A 17452-nucleotide genomic window follows, 5' to 3' on the forward strand; every position below is an offset into this window, starting at 1 on the left:
AATAAAGATGAGATATGGTGTTTTAGGTAAAGGAGAGTTTAGAGATTATTGGTGAGAGAATCGGGCCTGGATTTTCAAAAATGACTTAATGATTTGAGGTGTTTTACTTGAAACACTGTAACGGGGTGAGATTTTCAGAAGGCAGGTGCAGTGCACTTTCTGAAAAGTCAGTCCTTTTCATGATGTCTGAAATTGGGCAAGCAAAATCTCAAATCATATTTGAAAATTTAGGACACAAGCTAGGAAGGATTCCTGGTTGAAATGGGTTTGGGGACAGGACTGGAAGGTGAAAAAGAAAAGGAGTACTGGTGGCACCTTAGAGACTAACAAATTTATTTGAGCATAAGCTTTCGTGAGCTAAAAGTTAATGAAAGCTTATGCTCAAATACATTTGTTAGTCTCTAAGGTGCCACCAGTACTCCTTTTCTTTTTTGCGAATACAGACTAACACGGCTGCTACTCTGAAACCTGTTATTATGCAAGAATTGGAAGGTGAAGACAGAGAGTGTTTTGTGAACAAGAATTGAGAGGCTTCTCTCAGCATAGTGGGGCAACACAAAATAAGACACAAAGCAGAGTGCAGGAGCAGATGAATGGAAGAGAGAGTACAGGGAGAAGCATGGAGACTAGGTAAAATCCTGACCCCACAGAAGTCAATAGGAAAATTTCCATTGACTTCAATGGAGCTAGGATTTCACCTTGTGAGTAGGAGTAAATGGGAGCGGACATATAGGCCAGGGTGTGAGTATGTAGTAACTCGATGGTGAGGGCAATGAACTTGAACTGATATGGCAAAAGACAGGAAGGCAGTTAAAGGATTCTGGAGGGTAATGGGTGTGGCCAAAGGAGTAGGAGTGTAAAATGACTTTAACAGCAGCATTTTGGATAGATAGGTTGGGAAATAGTTGGGGGTGAGGGAGGCCTGATATTATTCACTGCAGTTCACTAGTGATCCCATATTAATACAACAGAGAGCTCTGTTCATTTTTCTTGATGAGATTTCAGTGTCAGATGAGGTATTTCATCTGACACTGAGCTCCACAGAGAGTTCATGAAGGAGGTAAGCAGCTCTGACAATATGCTGACTGGAGAGCATTGTTCATTAGAGAGCCCGCTTAGCATTCTGAAAAACCATCCTTATTCTGTCAGCATTAATGCCTGGAAGACCACAAGCTAACATTCCCTGATTCAGCAGCACGAAAGTAGCAGCAACATTATTATGTGTAGAATAAACATATATTAATTTAAAATGATGTATCCTGAAATATTTGTTGTATTTTGCTTTTAGCTGTATGGTTTTGATTCTCTAAGCCATGGATAGATTTCTGAAGAGATGGTGTTTCCATCTGGCATAGAACTGCTGTTGGGTCAGTTCCTCAGAGGGTGTAAATCAGCATAGCTCCACTGAACTAAAGTTTACAGCAGCAGACGATCTGGCCCATTTCCCCCTCACCCTCTATTGTCTACTATGTGTATTAATAAAGCAGCTGGTCTTCTTCTGCTGTCTGTCTTTGTCATTCTGTCAGCACCGGTGATCTTTGCTGGCCATCGAGGGCTGTTGAGCAGCCCCGGACACAGCTGTCTTTTTGAAACAAAAGGGCTTGGTCAAGTTGGTTTGTTGGTAGAGGCAAGTAGCAGAGCAAATTAATGAAAATGCACCAGGCTTTTCCCTCCACACACCTGGGTTCAAATCCTTAGGCCACAAGTGACAATTAGTTTGGTGGGCTCAGAGAGCATATCAAAGACCACCCCTAGACCTCAGCATGACTGGCAGTGCTTTGGAATGATCTAGAATGGAATAACCGGGCTGCTGAGGGTCACTACAGAAGATCTTTAGCAAAGCTATATAGGGAGTTTTCCTAACGCCTGCTCACAGGGAGGGGAATTCATCACTGGGCTGTGGCTGCTTTATACCAGTTCCAGCATAAAAATAGCTGCAAAGTAGGCAGGTGTCCACATAGGACAGGCACAGACTCATCTACACCAGCTCTGTGTCCCATCCACAGGAGGCCATGGCTCAGTGGGAAAGCTGGGGGTTGAAGGAGGCGTGGTGGGATGTCCCTGCCTCTTGACGATTCCCTACAGCATCAGAAGAGCAAGTTAGGACAGAGCTCAGGCTGCTCAAACCTGCTCCGGGGTCACTCCAGCCCTATCACAGAAGAGCTGCAAAGCATCCCCGCTCAGTCCTTGCAGCGGGCTCTGCACTGGCACTGAGATGTAATCCCAGCAATGTGTCTGGCTCTAATCAGTGCTATAACTCTTTTCATAAATGGATTTTGGTGCTTAAAGGTCAACTAATTTATTTAGGGTTGTTAAGTGGCCAGCAAATCAGCTTTTTGTTCTCATTTGAACATAGCCATCCTGGCATTAAATGGTCATTTTCATATCACATGCAAAGACATGTGCATTACATCACCATCCCCTTTGGGCTGCACTGGAAATCAGAACTGGTAAAGAAGCTGAGTCTAAGGTGCAAGACTTGAACTGAAAGGCAAGATTGTGACCAGTCGAGCCACAGGTACATCTGTGTCATCTTGCAACAAATTTGTGGCCCCTTCGGATTACACATTTGACACCACACACCATGGCTACTTGGATTTTCACAGTGACAGTATTCAGATGGTGATGGGCATGGAACCTTAACAGAATAAGGGCATGCTTTATCATAAGGTTACATTTATAAGCAGTTTATAAAGGACTAATAGATTATATAAGCAAGTCACAATGAGTGGTATGTAGTATAGAAAGTTATAAGTATATTTGTAGAGGGTATTGAAGATGGTTTTAAATCATGTTTGCACTCAATCTTTTGACTTCTTGGAGACTATGGCATTCAATTCACCACTCATTGAAACATCTATTAAGCCTTTATAAACTGTTTATTAATGTACTCTTAATACGAAGTGAGACCTGGAAGGGACTACAATAAAGTGGGGGTAGAATTCAAACTCTTTTTCAAAACACCCAGGCTCTGCCACTGGAGCTAAAGTTGATTCCCCAGAAACATTGTAATAGAGGGAGCTTCATGTGATACAGGGTAAAAATTATTGTCAATGGAGTTACTGGGAAATAGGAGCTTCTCCTTTTCAATTTAGCATCCAAGAGAGAAAGAGAATGATAATCTGCTTTAGGTAATCACCTGACTTAATTTAGTAGGAGCCAAATTATCATCCAAAGGGCTTTCAGCCAGGAAAGAAAGTCATACCTAGTGTGGTCGTGACAAAAGGGATGTTAGTTTTGGCTTGAACAAAGACAGATATGGGAATGAACTTTAGTCTGAGTACAGAGAAATCTAAGGATGTATCCATGTGTTTAAGGTGATATCTCCCTAAATTCAAATAAAGTTTTGAAAATAACCTGGCCAGGGACAAGAGGTGGATGACACCTAGTTATCTCAAGGAGCAGGTTCAATATAATACTAAAAAAAAAATTGGAAGATATATGTAAGTATTCATACAGGAGAAGGAAACAACTGTGTTTGTCCAGGGAAAGGTTGATTATTCAGCTTTCCAAAATAAGTGCACCTGTGCAAATATTATGGCCCTTATATGAAAAACACCTTAACATTTCATAATCAATTGGATAGTACAAATTAACACCTTTACTTTATGGATATTCAAGAATATATCAAGGGGAGTTTCCTTGACAAGAAACTTACCGTGGCTGTGCCTGCACTAGAGAACTGAACCATTGGTAGTTGATCTATTGAGAAAGCATCAGTATAAGTACCAGAGATTCAGTTGTGTCTGCTCTAGCCATGTTCTTTCATCTTTACTCTGAATCCCCATTTATGCTTTACCACACTATTACAATCACACTTCCCTGTAAGTACTGAGCCTTCAGTTCTCAACACAGCTCCCTGAAACAGTGGCTTCTGGGAGTTTGCAGTGAACTCAGGGTAATTGTGAGGAAAGAGGTGAAATTCTCACCTTATGTTGGGCATCTCCCATAATCCTTGAGGGATGTTCCCATAATTCCACAGGTGCTGATGCTAATTCCAAAACCTTTTCTCAAAATGGAGGCTAGGGTGAACACTTATCTCTTGCTCTTTCCTCAGCAAGAAAAGGGGAGCTTTAAAAAAGCAGTTTCAAGGCAGCTGACAGTATGTTCTGGCAATACCTGCACAGGGCCAAAACCCAAGACAAATAGTTCAGAGTTATTTCTACAAAGCTCATCTGCACCCCCTCCCCCGCCTCCCCCCTCAGCAGCACATGAGAACATGTGGCTTTACAGTGTTTGAGGATGGTGTTCACTGAGTGGACTGGACAGATACAACTTTGAAGTCCACAGTGAATTTTTGCATGGCAAAATATAGTGTGTTGCACAGGCTTGTGATCAAGGCAGCTGATGTTCTGGTGATCAATGTGGGCTTTAACCACTAGGATTCCTGAATAGCGTAGGATGTATGTTTCCATTCTGAAGAAAAGAGTGGCAGGTTCTTGTGTGGAAGGTAGCCACATCAAATGGTTGATGGCAGGGGGATGGAGCCTCGGGCATTACTGCCAATAGAATTTATTATTAATAATCCTTTTCAATGATGCAATTCTAAATCAAAACTCCAATGAGACAGTGGCCAAAACTGCAATATATTAATCTCTTGTATCTCATTTAGCCATCTAGCTAAATGAGGGTGGGTTATGTACCACCTCTTACTATAGCTAGTTTCAATTGCATCTCATGTATCTGGGGGTCATACCTGCCATGCACAATGACTCAGTGGAAACACTTTTTAAAATATATTTACTGTACTTGCTAATCAAGCGCCCACCATGAAGGAAAAATAAATCAAGTTCTGTACTTGAGAATTAGCTGATTAAAACGTCAATTGAGTGATCATAAGGCCCACAGCAAATGCTATGCTTAGAGCTGAGTGTTTGCAAGAAACAATTTCTGTGCCTTGATGATGATGCAAGCACTTTGGGCAAGAATATTCATGCCTGTGACTTTGCAATTCATTTTCTACTAACATTTGTATCAATAAAACTCAATCATTTGAATGTTAGCAGAAAGCAACCAAAAACAGGGTACAAGTATGATCAGACTAAACTCATCTAAAAATCTAAATGCATATCTGTAAAAAAAACTTTTGCATTATTCATTTACTCTAGTAGTGCTCCACATGCTATTCACAAATAGCTTCTTAAAGGGCCCAGCATATCCATATTCCTCTGGGCAGGTTTAAAGAAAACCATAAAGGATTTGAAGAGATGTTTATTATTAACTGATGTTGCATAACTCTCTACATGCTACTGTGAAAATGTGTTTCTTGGATGGAAAACAGCATCATTTCTATTTGTAAATTGCATTTGATCATTGAAGTATCCTGAACTGTAACAAAGGAAAGATTACTTTTACTGATTTGCTGCATAATTGTATTATTAGGTTGCTATGACAACAAGATGTAACGCCCCTGTATTTGAATGAGTTTCAGAGTAGCAGCCGTGTTAGTCTGTATTCGCAAAAAGAAAAGGAGTACTTGTGGCACCTTAGAGACTAACAAATTTATTAGAGCATAAGCTTTCGTGAGCTACAGCTCACTTCATCGGATGCATTTGGTGGAAAAAACAGAGGAGAGATTTATATACACACACACAGAGAACATGAAACAATGGGTTTATCATACACACTGTAAGGAGAGTGATCACTTAAGATAAGCCATCACCAACAGCGGGGGGGGGGGGGGGGGGGGGGGGGGAAAGGAGGAAAACCTTTCATGGTGACAAGCAGGTAGGCTAATTCCAGCAGTTAACAAGAATATCAGAGGAACAGTGGGGGGTGGGGGGGGGGGGGGAAATACCATGGGGAAATAGTTTTACTTTGTGTAATGACTCATCCATTCCCAGTCTCTATTCAAGCCTAAGTTAATTGTATCCAGTTTGCAAATTAATTCCAATTCAGCAGTCTCTCGTTGGAGTCTGTTTTTGAAGCTTTTTTGTTGAAGTATAGCCACTCTTAGGTCTGTGATCGAGTGACCAGAGAGATTGAAGTGTTCTCCAACTGGTTTTTGAATGTTATAATTCTTGACGTCTGATTTGTGTCCATTCATTCTTTTACGTAGAGACTGTCCAGTTTGGCCAATGTACATGGCAGAGGGGCATTGCTGGCACATGATGGCATATATCACATTGGTAGATGCGCAGGTGAACGAGCCTCTGATAGTGTGGCTGATGTGATTAGGCCCTATGATGGTATCCCCTGAATAGATATGTGGACAGAGTTGGCAACGGGCTTTGTTGCAAGGATAGGTTCCTGGGTTAGTGGTTCTGTTGTGTGGTGTGTGGTTGCTGGTGAGTATTTGCTTCAGATTGGGGGGCTGTCTGTAAGCAAGGACTGGTCTGTCTCCCAAGATCTGAGAGAGCGATGGCTCGTCCTTCAGGATAGGTTGTAGATCCTTGATGATGCGTTGGAGGGGTTTTAGTTGGGGGCTGAAGGTGATGGCTAGTGGCGTTCTGTTGTTTTCTTTGTTGGGCCTGTCCTGTAGTAGGTGACTTCTGGGTACTCTTCTGGCTCTGTCAATCTGTTTCTTCACTTCAGCAGGTGGGTACTGTAGTTGTAGGAATGCATGATAGAGATCTTGTAGGTGTTTGTCTCTGTCTGAGGGGTTGGAGCAAATGCGGTTATATCGTAGCGCTTGGCTGTAGACAATGGATCGAGTGGTATGATCTGGATGAAAGCTTATGCTCTAATAAATTTGTTAGTCTCTAAGGTGCCACAAGTACTCCTTTTCTTTTTGTATTTGAATGAGGCTCTCACTTCAAAGGTATTAGAAATCTACAAATTTCAGCCATTTGTACTTCAAATAGTCATTTCATCTTGAAATTATCACCCTGTAGGGAAGTATAAATGTTATCACTAAGCAATTTCTTGCAAGAGAGCAGCAAAAAAATGAAGTTTTAAGTAACAAGTTTATTTTTTTAAAAAATGTTACACGCTGATAATGCATCCGATGAAGTGAGCTGTAGCTCACGAAAGCTTATGCTCTAATAAATTTGTTAGTCTCTAAGGTGCCACAAGTACTCCTTTTCTTTTTACGCTGATAAAAAAAACTGTATAGATAAAAGTAAAAAAGATCCCGCTGAGAGAGATGCAAAGGCAAGTATTAAGCTCTAATGAATCATCAAAGCAAAAATATCTGGTGGGTGTTTATTAATAATTTATCGTATTACAGTAGCACAGGGGGACTGGCTCCCCATTATGCTAGCTATTGTACAAACTCATAATAGTACCTTCCACAAAGAACTGAGTCTAAAAATGTTAATGCAAGTATGCGGAGTGGGGAAGGACTTCCTTATAAAAGTATATCAAGAGCCAGGCTCTGTGATCTGAGGCGCATGCCAGTGATCACAGCAAGGAACAGTATTATGAATAATCAAGTTAATTAGGAACAAATAAGAACAAGCCCAAACTTTAATGTACTGCTTGTTGTGTACATGTACCGCTGCCCACTATTGGGTGGGATATTTTAGGCTTCCTCAAGCATTCAGTGGAAATATTCCCATTACCTTCAAGCCTTTAGTGTGCAGTTTGAAATTCTCCCAGCTATGATGAATCCTATTTTCTGCCCCCTTCAATACCGTCCACCACTTGATTCATAAGAAAACATTCATTAAATGGCTTAAAAAGAGGATATTGCATATATCAGTTAAGGAAGATTCTCTTTCAGCTCAAGTGGTAAAGTGCTATGTTTTCTAAAGCTCTGAATTCTATTCCCCAAGCTGCATCGTATATAGCTAGCTGGCAAAAAAAAACCAATATCTACAAGTGATTGCAGATCATTTTCATTTTTCCCTGTTCTTTTTAACGGTTGAATTCAGAGAAGAACAAATTCATGCACACACTTGGGGAGCCTACTTGGCTCAGAACTAACCTTGGATTGGATCTGAGAGAAAGTGGGCAGGGAAGGTGGTGAAACAAAGAAAGTAAAAGGAAGGATAGAGTTGGGGCAGACAGTAGAGATTAGTCATAGTTGCGAGATCTGGACACAGCCAGCTGTGTTTGGGAGGAAGGCTGAGTACAGCCTGGTACAAATGATTCGGGCTCTGCCAAATTCACGGCCATGAAAAATGCGTCACGGACCATGAAATCTGGTCTCCTCCTGTGAAATCTGGTCTTGTATGTGCTTTTACCCTATACTATGCAGATTTCACGGGGAAGACCAGTATTTCTCAAATTGGGGGTCCTTACCCAAAAGGGAGTTACAGGTGGGTCACAAAGTTATTTTAGAGGGATTGAGGTATTGCCCCCCCTTACATCTCTACTGCCTTCAGAGCTGGGTGTCCGGAGAGCAGTGGCTCTTGGCAGGTGCCCAGCTCTGAAGGCAGCACCCAGCCAGCAGCAGCACAGAAGTAAGGATGGCAATACCACACCATGCCATCCTTTCTTCTGCCCTGCTGCCTTGAGAGCTGGAGAGTGCCAGCTGCTGGCTGAGGGCCCAGCTCTGCAGGCAGCAGGCAGAAATAAGGATGGCAATACCATACCATGCCATCCTTTCTTCTGCCCTACTGCCTTGAGAGCTGGAGAGTGCCAGCTGCTGGCTGAGGGCCCAGCTCTGCAGGCAGCAGGCAGAAATAAGGATGGCAATACCATACCATGCCATCCTTTCTTCTGCTCTGCTGCCTTGAGAGCTGGAGAGTGCCAGCTGCTGGCTGAGGGCCCAGCTCTGCAGGCAGCAGGCAGAAATAAGGATGGCAATACCATATCTTGCCATCCTTACTTCTGTACTGGTGCTGACGGTGGCTCTGCCTTCACACTTGAGATCCTGGCCAGCAGCCACCTCTCTCCGGCTGCCCAGCTCTGAAGGCAGCACCACCGCCAGCAGCAGCGCAGAAGTAAGGGTAGCAGTAACATTGTCACCTCCCCACAACTCCTTTTTGGGTCAGGACCCCTACAATTACAACACCCTGAAATTTCAGATTATATAGCTGAAATAATTAAATTTACTATTTTTAAAAACCTATGACCATGAAATTGAGCAAAATGGACTGTGAATTTGGTAGGGCCCTACAAATGATAGAAGTGCGGATTCCAAGCAGGAGGGAGAGCTTAGCAGGACTGGGGCTTCTGGGTGCAATGACTATACAAATTATAAATAACAATAATGTTTGCAGTGTTGTTGTAGCCTTGTGGGTCCCAGGATATTAGTGAGACAAGACGTGTGAGGTAATGTCTTTTTTGGGACCAACTTGTGTTGGTAAAAGAGCCAAGCTTTCAAGCTACACAGAGCTCTTCTTCACCTCTGGACCAGATCTGTGTAGCTGGAAAAGCTTGTCTCTTTGGCAAACAGAAATTGGTCAAATAACAATACTCTTAGTTATAACAGGGTTAATTCAATAATACCAGAAGAGTACTATAACTGAGAATCTAACATTTGTATTTACAAAACCTGTAAGCTTTCTAGCTGCAGACCACCTTAATGCCACCAGTCTACATACTGATGCTGCTTTATTGCGAAATATGAAGACTAGGGGTACTTATTTCACTAGATACTTTTCCACTGGCAAGTCGTAATAGGCAGTTAATGACCATGTCTTTGGCCTTGGTGGTCTCCATATTCCTCTCCCGCGATATCTGCATGCTGATTTGGTCTACGTTAGTCATAATGAGCTCAGAGGCCATGATCTGAGTGGGGGATGCGCTGTTGACCATGCTGTCCATGATATACTGTTTGTATAACTCCACCACTTTCTGCTCTAGGTAGTCATTCAGTATTGAATTGGAGAGGGGCTGCTGGTGTTGCATTATGCTGGTCACTCGCCAGCATGACGAGTACCTTTGGACAGGCTTGCAAATGAGGTCATTGGGTGGCATCATGGATTCCATAGGCGGAGGAATCTCTGATGACTCCAAAAATGGGCCTATCCCACTGTCACAGGTAAAATCTGTTGTTACTGAGCTGATAGGCATAACATGGCCACCAGCGATATGCAAATCATTATAATTCTTACAAATGCTTTTACAGGAAGAAGGAACCAGATAGGTATCTCTACTTGTGGATCCTCCAGCCATATTCCCAGCTGGAGATGTTTGCCTTTCAAACTCTGGGCTCTGAATAACCTGCGGTAAAGTCTCTTTCTGTCTTCCATTGTGTTTGCTTCCTTTTGAAGGGACTGAAGAAAAGAACTTGCCCACAGACCTGCACCTCTGAAAGATACTTCTGCCCTGTGTTTCATCCATGGAGGAATAGGTAAAGCCACACATGGCACTCATCTCATGCACCTTGTCTTCTGCTTCTCGCTTTCTGTAGAGCTTGGAACTCAAGAAGTCATCACAAAAATAGGGGATTCCACAAAGATACCCTTCTGACAACATTCTTGAAAAAAAGAGGAAATAAGACATCAAAGATTAAATTAGATCCTAAACCAACAGGAAGATGGAACAGAAAAACAACAAGAAAAGGTAAATAGTTCATTTGTTTGTAAAAAGACTTTTGTATTGATTATGTTCCCCCTGAAAATCTGTTATTGGTGGCATATAGATTAGCTTCAGATCAGGATATTACCATGGGAGTTTAGCACTTTTTAAATGGCTTAAATGAATGCAGTGAGCAGCTAGGCTGCTAACTGTGATGTTAGACCAATCACATAAAATAATATATAATTTCACTACTACATGCAATATACTGTGTTTTTGTTTTATAAGGATATTTTGTGCAATGGCTTGTGGTTTATATCTATGTGGTTTCTGCAGAAAGTGTATTGATTTCAGCAGGTGGCCATAAAAAGTGATTTTTTTCCATTCTCCATGCACATTCAAGCTATGGGGTTTATTCCAAAACTTGAAGGCCTTCACATGCCTCCATTTGAAAAGGTGGATCTCACACTCAGAATGTGAATCTAACTTCTTCCTTCTTCTCAGGCTGAATAATTGTTATTTTTGTGGTTTCTTTTTAATTAAAAAAAACCCACTATATAGTGATTATACAAATTTCTGTACTTGGACTGGCTAATAATGGTTATCAGCCAGTCTGAATGGTCACTTTGAGTTCCCAAATGGAGACAGCTAGGGCCTGGTTTTCAGACATTCTCAGTACCCACAGCTCCTGTTCACTTTGGTTGGAGTTTTGGATGCTCAGCAGTTCTGGAAACAGGGCCACACTATCTCAAGTCAGATAACCAGAAATCAAGGCTCCCAAAATCATTGGCTAGTTTTGAAAATGTAGACCATACAGTATAGTTACAGAAAAATAGCCATACAATGATTATTGAAATCAGACACTTAGAAACCAGTCAGAGTGCATAATACTGCGTAACTGGGAAACACATGCATCGCTACGCATCAGCAAATGTTCAGCCTCCCAGCACATTCAATTTCAGTATAATTATTCATAATTATGCAACAGATTTTCTAAACCAGTGGCAGGAAAATATCCTGTAAGAAAGGGGTCCTAGACCAGTCCCACATGGTGGAGCAAAGAGGACGTTAAGTTTTACCAAGCAGATTTCACATGTCCAAATCATTTTTATAATACAAAACTACCAAGTGATCCATGAGAAATTAAATAATCTTCATTTTAATAGCGTGTAGAACTCTTCATTTAACATTTAATCCAATTATAAAATGCATTAGGCACGGATATTGTCTCCACAGGCAGAAACACATGTTATAGATATTTTTCAGTTTATTTGACTGTTTCAGAACACCAGAACTGAGAGCACACAAGTGATTGGGAAATGCTTATACAAACTGTGAAAGGAGAGGTGGTATCATTATGTGGCCCATGGGATACTATATGCCAACTTTGTGGTTGTCACTCATTATCAGTGGGTGTGTTAGGGCTTTCACCTCCTCCAAGAGCCATTCCTTGCATTACAGCAGCCATTGCAAAATGTTGCAATACATATTGGACAAAGTCCTGGTTCTGGCTATGGAACTGTCCTCAGAAACTGGGGCAGAAAGGAGCTGTCAGTAGGAGAGAACAGGCCCGTTCGTGCAAAGAACCCATTCTGAGTTAGGAGGGAGGAGAAAGCAGTTCACCCAGGGCCTCTCAGAAGGTAATCTGTGTGTGGAGATAATATCTACATACATATGTTAGGGACTCTGAGTCCTGGCTATCCTCTGTTCCTGTGGCAACTCCATGTTTACCTCAGCCCTGTGACTGCAGTAACAGCAGTTAGCAGAACACAGGAAGAGACATGGACTAATGTCCATGGAGGGTTCCTGAGAGGGGGAGATCTCTTTCCCATGAGGACAGCTTGCCATCTCAGATGACTGGTTTCTAGCATTCCTTCCTTTTAAACAGCTATAGAAACCTTATCTGGGGCTTAATCACCCTTAGGATTAGTTGCTGCTGGTTTACTTTATTTATTAGCCACACTAAGAGAGCCATGAAAATCTACTGCAGGATGCCAGATAAATTCTGCTTCCCTCATAGCAGGAGGAGATGCCAAAATAGTTCTTTCCTATAGTCTTTCACAGGATAGAGTAGAGTGTTGGCTTTAACTTTGGTCAGAGCAAATGTCGAATTATTGTGATACTGACCCATATACTTATTTTTGGTGTAGATATTGAGAAATAAGTAAAACTATATTACATGATCTATCCCATTTCTAATCATTGTACATAGGCTGTGCCCAGTTTATGTAGCATGTGTCATCATTGTTTTCCCAGCTGCCAGATGTACCATTCTTCTATCACAAAGTGATGTAGCAGGGAACTGAAACTGCTGGTTTCATTTCTTTGGCCAAATTCTGTAGTTCTTATTTTCAGGATCAGATCACACCCAGTGTTGAGGTGGGGGAACCCAGAAAACTCATGAAACTGAGCAAGTTCAGACCCACAGACTACTTGGAAAAATCTAGTTGGCGGAGTGGGCTTTACCCTCTTGCTCTGTAGAGGATTGTTTCCATTTTAGCCTGCAGATGTTCCCAGGTCTTCAAGCGAAATCGTGCTAAGGTGAGAAGCAATTCTGAGGGCCTGGACATTTACACAAAAGCTCAATACATTTATGTTATCCCCTCCATCCTCTGCCCATCAGTTCAGCTAGAGGCAAGTTGCCATGGTCTCACTACTGGCAACTGGCCATACAGAGGGGATTTGCATGTGGAAAGGGTCAGCATTATTTCCTGCAGGTGTTTTTTCTTTGGTAAGGGAAGAACAGTTATTCCCAGTTCCATTTTCTCCTGCCTCCAATACACATGCACAGCACAGAGTCCCAAATGCACAGAAATTGTGTATAAGGGATTCCACAGAGTTGGAGCAATGAGGATTTCATGCTCCTTTAGATCAGTCCATTTTTCTCCTATCCTCCCTTGAAAAATTCATTCCATGGGGGACAGAGAGAGCAGATGGCCTAGTTCATGGTCTTTACTCTTGACATGTTTTGCCTGAGACAGGGCTTCCGGATTTTTCCCTTGCTTGATTGTTATTTCTTAATATGGGTGACTGATTAAATTCTAAAGGAATACTAGCATAGCTTGCACTGGGGAGGAATAAAAGAGGCACTGCCTGTTGTAAATTCTTTATTACCTTTATCTTTTCGGTTTTTAAAACCAAATCCCTGGCATATGCCTTAACCTGGGTATTTTCTGCATTTCAGTGGAGAGACGAGTCGACCCTTGATTTATGCTGCTAGCATTAGTGTGACTACAGTGAGCCTCTGCGCAAATATCCAGAATCCAGCAATATCATAGGCTTTCTCAGACTGACAGATTCACTGGTTGGAGATGATGGCAATGTGTGTACGAAGAGCCCAGTGCATAGCTGATAGAGAAGTTACATAACTACATAGAATTGAACTGACTGCCTAGCCTAGGCTAAGCAAGAGCCTGAAGCAATATATATAAGAAGAGTAATAATAAAATCTGCTTGTCCCCTAAAAAGCCTGAGTGAGGTAGAAGATTTCTAGGTAAAGTGAAAGGAATGTAGTATAGCTAGTGGGCACAAGGATATGTGGGATGGGGCTTTTAGAAAGGGACAGACACAAATACATTTGGGACCACAATGTGTCTGGCATCCAGGCTCCCAAAGTATGGTCCTAAATAACGTTATAGGTGTTCTGTTCAGTATCTGGAGTTCAGCTTCGTATGTGATCCCTATACATACACAAATTCTTCTAGCTGGCTTCCTAGACTCACAGGTGCAAATAATCCCTTCTCCCTTCATGGGGGGAATGAAAATCCTATGGATCCCTTTCTGGAAATCCTCTGCCACTCCCTAGGACTCCGAGAAGCCCTTCCATGAGGTTAGAGATCCTGGTGGGAGGACGGGAGGATGTAAAGCCAAGGCCCACCCTATGGGGAGTTTATACAAAAGTTATAGTGACCATCAGTATTAACTTTATGCTTTATGGCACTCTTACTTCCTACTCCCATCTTGAGGAGCTATAGCTGGATGTGGAGCCCTGACAATGCAGTGCCTGTGGAGGCCTCACTGGCAGGATCCATAGGGGCTAGGGAGAGCCAGGAAAGAGGGCGGAGCCATACAGTTTCCATGAAGATGGCCATGCCCATGGCAGATTCCCTGACATCCCCAGATTTAGGAAACTGAACCTCCTGCTCATGGCTTAAATTCAGCTGGAGCTGTCTGGAGCAAAGCTCTGATTAATATTTTCAAACCCAAAGGACAGAAGCCCTGAGCCCTGGGGAGCTCCAGGAAATACTCTATGAGAATTTAAGCCCTGCTCCTGCTCATCTGATGAGGAGTAACTTGCCCCCTTCCACTCTCCAACATGTACACAATGGAACAGTCTTGTACAAATTCTCCATGGGGAACTCCAAAAAGTTTCCAGTCCCCTACACCTTTTTGTCGAATGTGGTCTTAATTTCAGGTCAGAAAAGGTTCTTTGGGCCATCCACTCTAAACTGCATTTTGCAAGACTCTTTGCTACGTACATCTGAAAAGCCCTATAGCAAAGCTGTTGTTGAATATTTACAGTGACTGTGCCTCAAGTGCTTCTATTTGGAGTTCATTATACTGCTCTGTTGCCATTATGGGTAAGAACCTTTCCAAATATCAAATAAACACTTTTCTTCATTAGCCTCAGACAAGATCTCCTTTGCCTACTCCCACCTAAAGCTAGAAGTTATATCCTTCCCTTGTGTATAACTTTCTTAAAGGTGTTTGCCAATGGTGAGCATGATTCCTCTGAATCTTCTCCTTGTCTAGATTACAATTACATGGGCCAAATCTTGCAAACTAGCTGCCTACATTATACAAAACATGCATTTGCCTGCACCAAGGGGGTACAAAGGAACATAAAAATTGCCATTCTGGATTGGGCAGTTGCTGTCTCTGACAGTGGCCAATACCAGATGCTTCAGTAGAAGGTGCAAAAAAACTGCATAATGGCCAATCATGGCACAATCTACCCATAAATTAACTAACTCTGCTAGTGTGAAAACAAAGCCCAAGGGTTTCAGCCCCTGAGCCCTGTAGCCCAGGGCTGAAGCTGAAGCCTGAGCACTGCTTCGGCTTCGACCCCAGGCAGTGGGGCTCTGGCTTTAGCTTTGGGAGGTGGGACTCAGGCTTCGACTCCAGCCCAGGGCCCCAGCAAGTCTGACACCAGCACATGACCCCATTAAAACCCACTGGCAACCCACAGGTTGAGAACCCCTGTACTAGACAATTTAGAGTGATAAAATCTTTGTTTCTACATGTCTTTCTTACAAGTAAATTGAAATCTCTATTTAGTCAGTCTTAACTTTGTGGATTTTGTATGTGCATTTTAAAGCTATATCCATGTTGTGACAAATTCATTAATATTTTGCATCTCAAGTAATTGGAATGGGGGAAATGGATTCATGTGCTCTTGTTACTGAAATGGATTCATGTGCTCTGTGTTACACTTAGAAGGAGTGGGTGACAGAGAAAGAGCTACAGTACATTGCTATTGAAATGATTACCATTTTATGAAGAGTGAACAGGAGGAAAGTGCATGAACCTGACCATTGAACGAAAGAGTTACATCTGCTGGGGACTAAATGTAAGAGAGAGAAAGAGACAGTGTGTGTATGTGTGAGTGTGTGTGTGCGCACTCCTGAATTTCCTGTGAGTCTAGAAAATGCAAGGATTAAAGGTCCTACGGGTAATATTTATTTTAACCATAATTGGGTTGCTCAGAAAAATTCTAAACCTTTTGACACAGATATACAATATCCATTTTTTACTTGGGAGAAACAATCTGCATATGCAGTACTCTACCTCTAAGCTGTCGCTTGGATAACTTCCTAATTCATACATACACATCAATGAAAAATGGTATAAATGCCAGCATAAAAGCAGCATATTCAATTACACTTGCTTTAAAAGTATTACATAATGTAGATTATTATTATTTTATTACTTGTATTATGGTAGTGCCTAGAGCCCTAGTCATGTACCAAGACCCCACACAGGATCTGAGTGATTACGTTTTCATATCCTTAAGCCACATCAAAGACTAACTATTGTGACTCATAGTTTTGGAGGCAGATAAACTAGCCTGGAGTTTGTAATATACTTACCATTTCTGAAGGAACCAGAAATTGCATGTGGAAATTCACAGAGGCTATGTAAAATCCTTGAAAACCTACACTGTCCACATGCCAATCAGACAAAGATTATCTGGATTTTACCAATGTGATTGCCAATCAGACACTAACAAGCCAAGTGGAGAGGCAGCAAAAATATTTACAGAGAATTGTACAGTGCATAATGTGTTTTAGTTCTTACCTTCAAGAGCTTAGCTGCTTACCTGAGACAGAAGATACACAACAGGAAATGACCATGCAGAGAAAAATTGTAGTTCTTCCAGACAGTTTTAAAGCTCACTTGTATGTAGCTTTTTTTACATTGCAAAGATGACATGTATTTTGTTTCTCACTCTCCATTACTCAGAATAATTAAAGGGAAGTCCCTGGGAGATTTGGAGGTTTTATAACTGACTTATTAGAATCACACCATATTAGACCCTTTCTTCCTCTTTTTATGCCAAAATGAAACTGTGTTGTGAAACTAAATGTTGTTAAAATAGTATATTGCAACATAACACGTGTGTACCCATCAGCCTATGCTGCCAGTTCCGTAAAGAGAGATATTAATGAAATGAAAAAATATAGCAATCTGAGAGAGTTTGATGATCTAGAATTCAGTTGTGTCTTACCCCAACTTCACTCCATTTATGTAATTTTCCATCTTTACAGAGATGGTAAATCACCATAGGACCAAACAGGAATCCATTCCTTAGCAGGCACACGGTCTCATAAAGACCCTATTGCATCTAGTCTACTGCCAAATAAGCCAGTACAAGATGCTACTGGCATATCTGCATTGACCCCACAAAACTGAGTAAGAGTTAGCTGAAAGGGCGTTATCAGATTTCTATACTAAGAAAATGATTGCAAACTATTTTCTTCCTGTCTTTTTTTTTAACTAAAACCTATATTATTTTTCTTTAAGGAAGTCTAAGGTTTTATTAGAAGCACAGAACTCTAACTGCTAACCAGCTGAGGTATATATGCAGGTATATCATGTAGCA

The 17452-nt window shown here is 41.7% G+C and overlaps 1 protein-coding gene across 2 annotated transcripts; it reads right to left on the minus strand.

Annotated features, from left to right (window-relative positions):
• Positions 1–8713: 8713 nt before the first annotated feature.
• TASL (TLR adaptor interacting with endolysosomal SLC15A4) lies at positions 8714–16903 on the minus strand. 2 transcript variants are annotated; one of them, XM_038368334.2, is made up of 2 exons: positions 16670–16903; positions 8714–10309 (listed from the first exon to the last, which is right to left on the minus strand). In XM_038368334.2, the coding sequence occupies exons 1-2, from the start codon at positions 16780–16782 to the stop codon at positions 9442–9444; spliced, it is 981 nt and encodes a 326-aa protein (XP_038224262.1). In that variant the 5' UTR covers positions 16783–16903; the 3' UTR covers positions 8714–9441. The 2 variants fall into 2 exon arrangements, with proteins under 2 accessions (XP_038224262.1, XP_038224272.1); XM_038368344.1 differs by having other exon boundaries at positions 8896–10309; positions 16648–16786.
• Between the last annotated feature and the right edge of the window lie 549 nt (positions 16904–17452).

This window comes from Dermochelys coriacea, chromosome 1 (genome assembly GCF_009764565.3).
Source record: "Dermochelys coriacea isolate rDerCor1 chromosome 1, rDerCor1.pri.v4, whole genome shotgun sequence".
NCBI classification, from domain to species: domain Eukaryota; kingdom Metazoa; phylum Chordata; order Testudines; family Dermochelyidae; genus Dermochelys; species Dermochelys coriacea.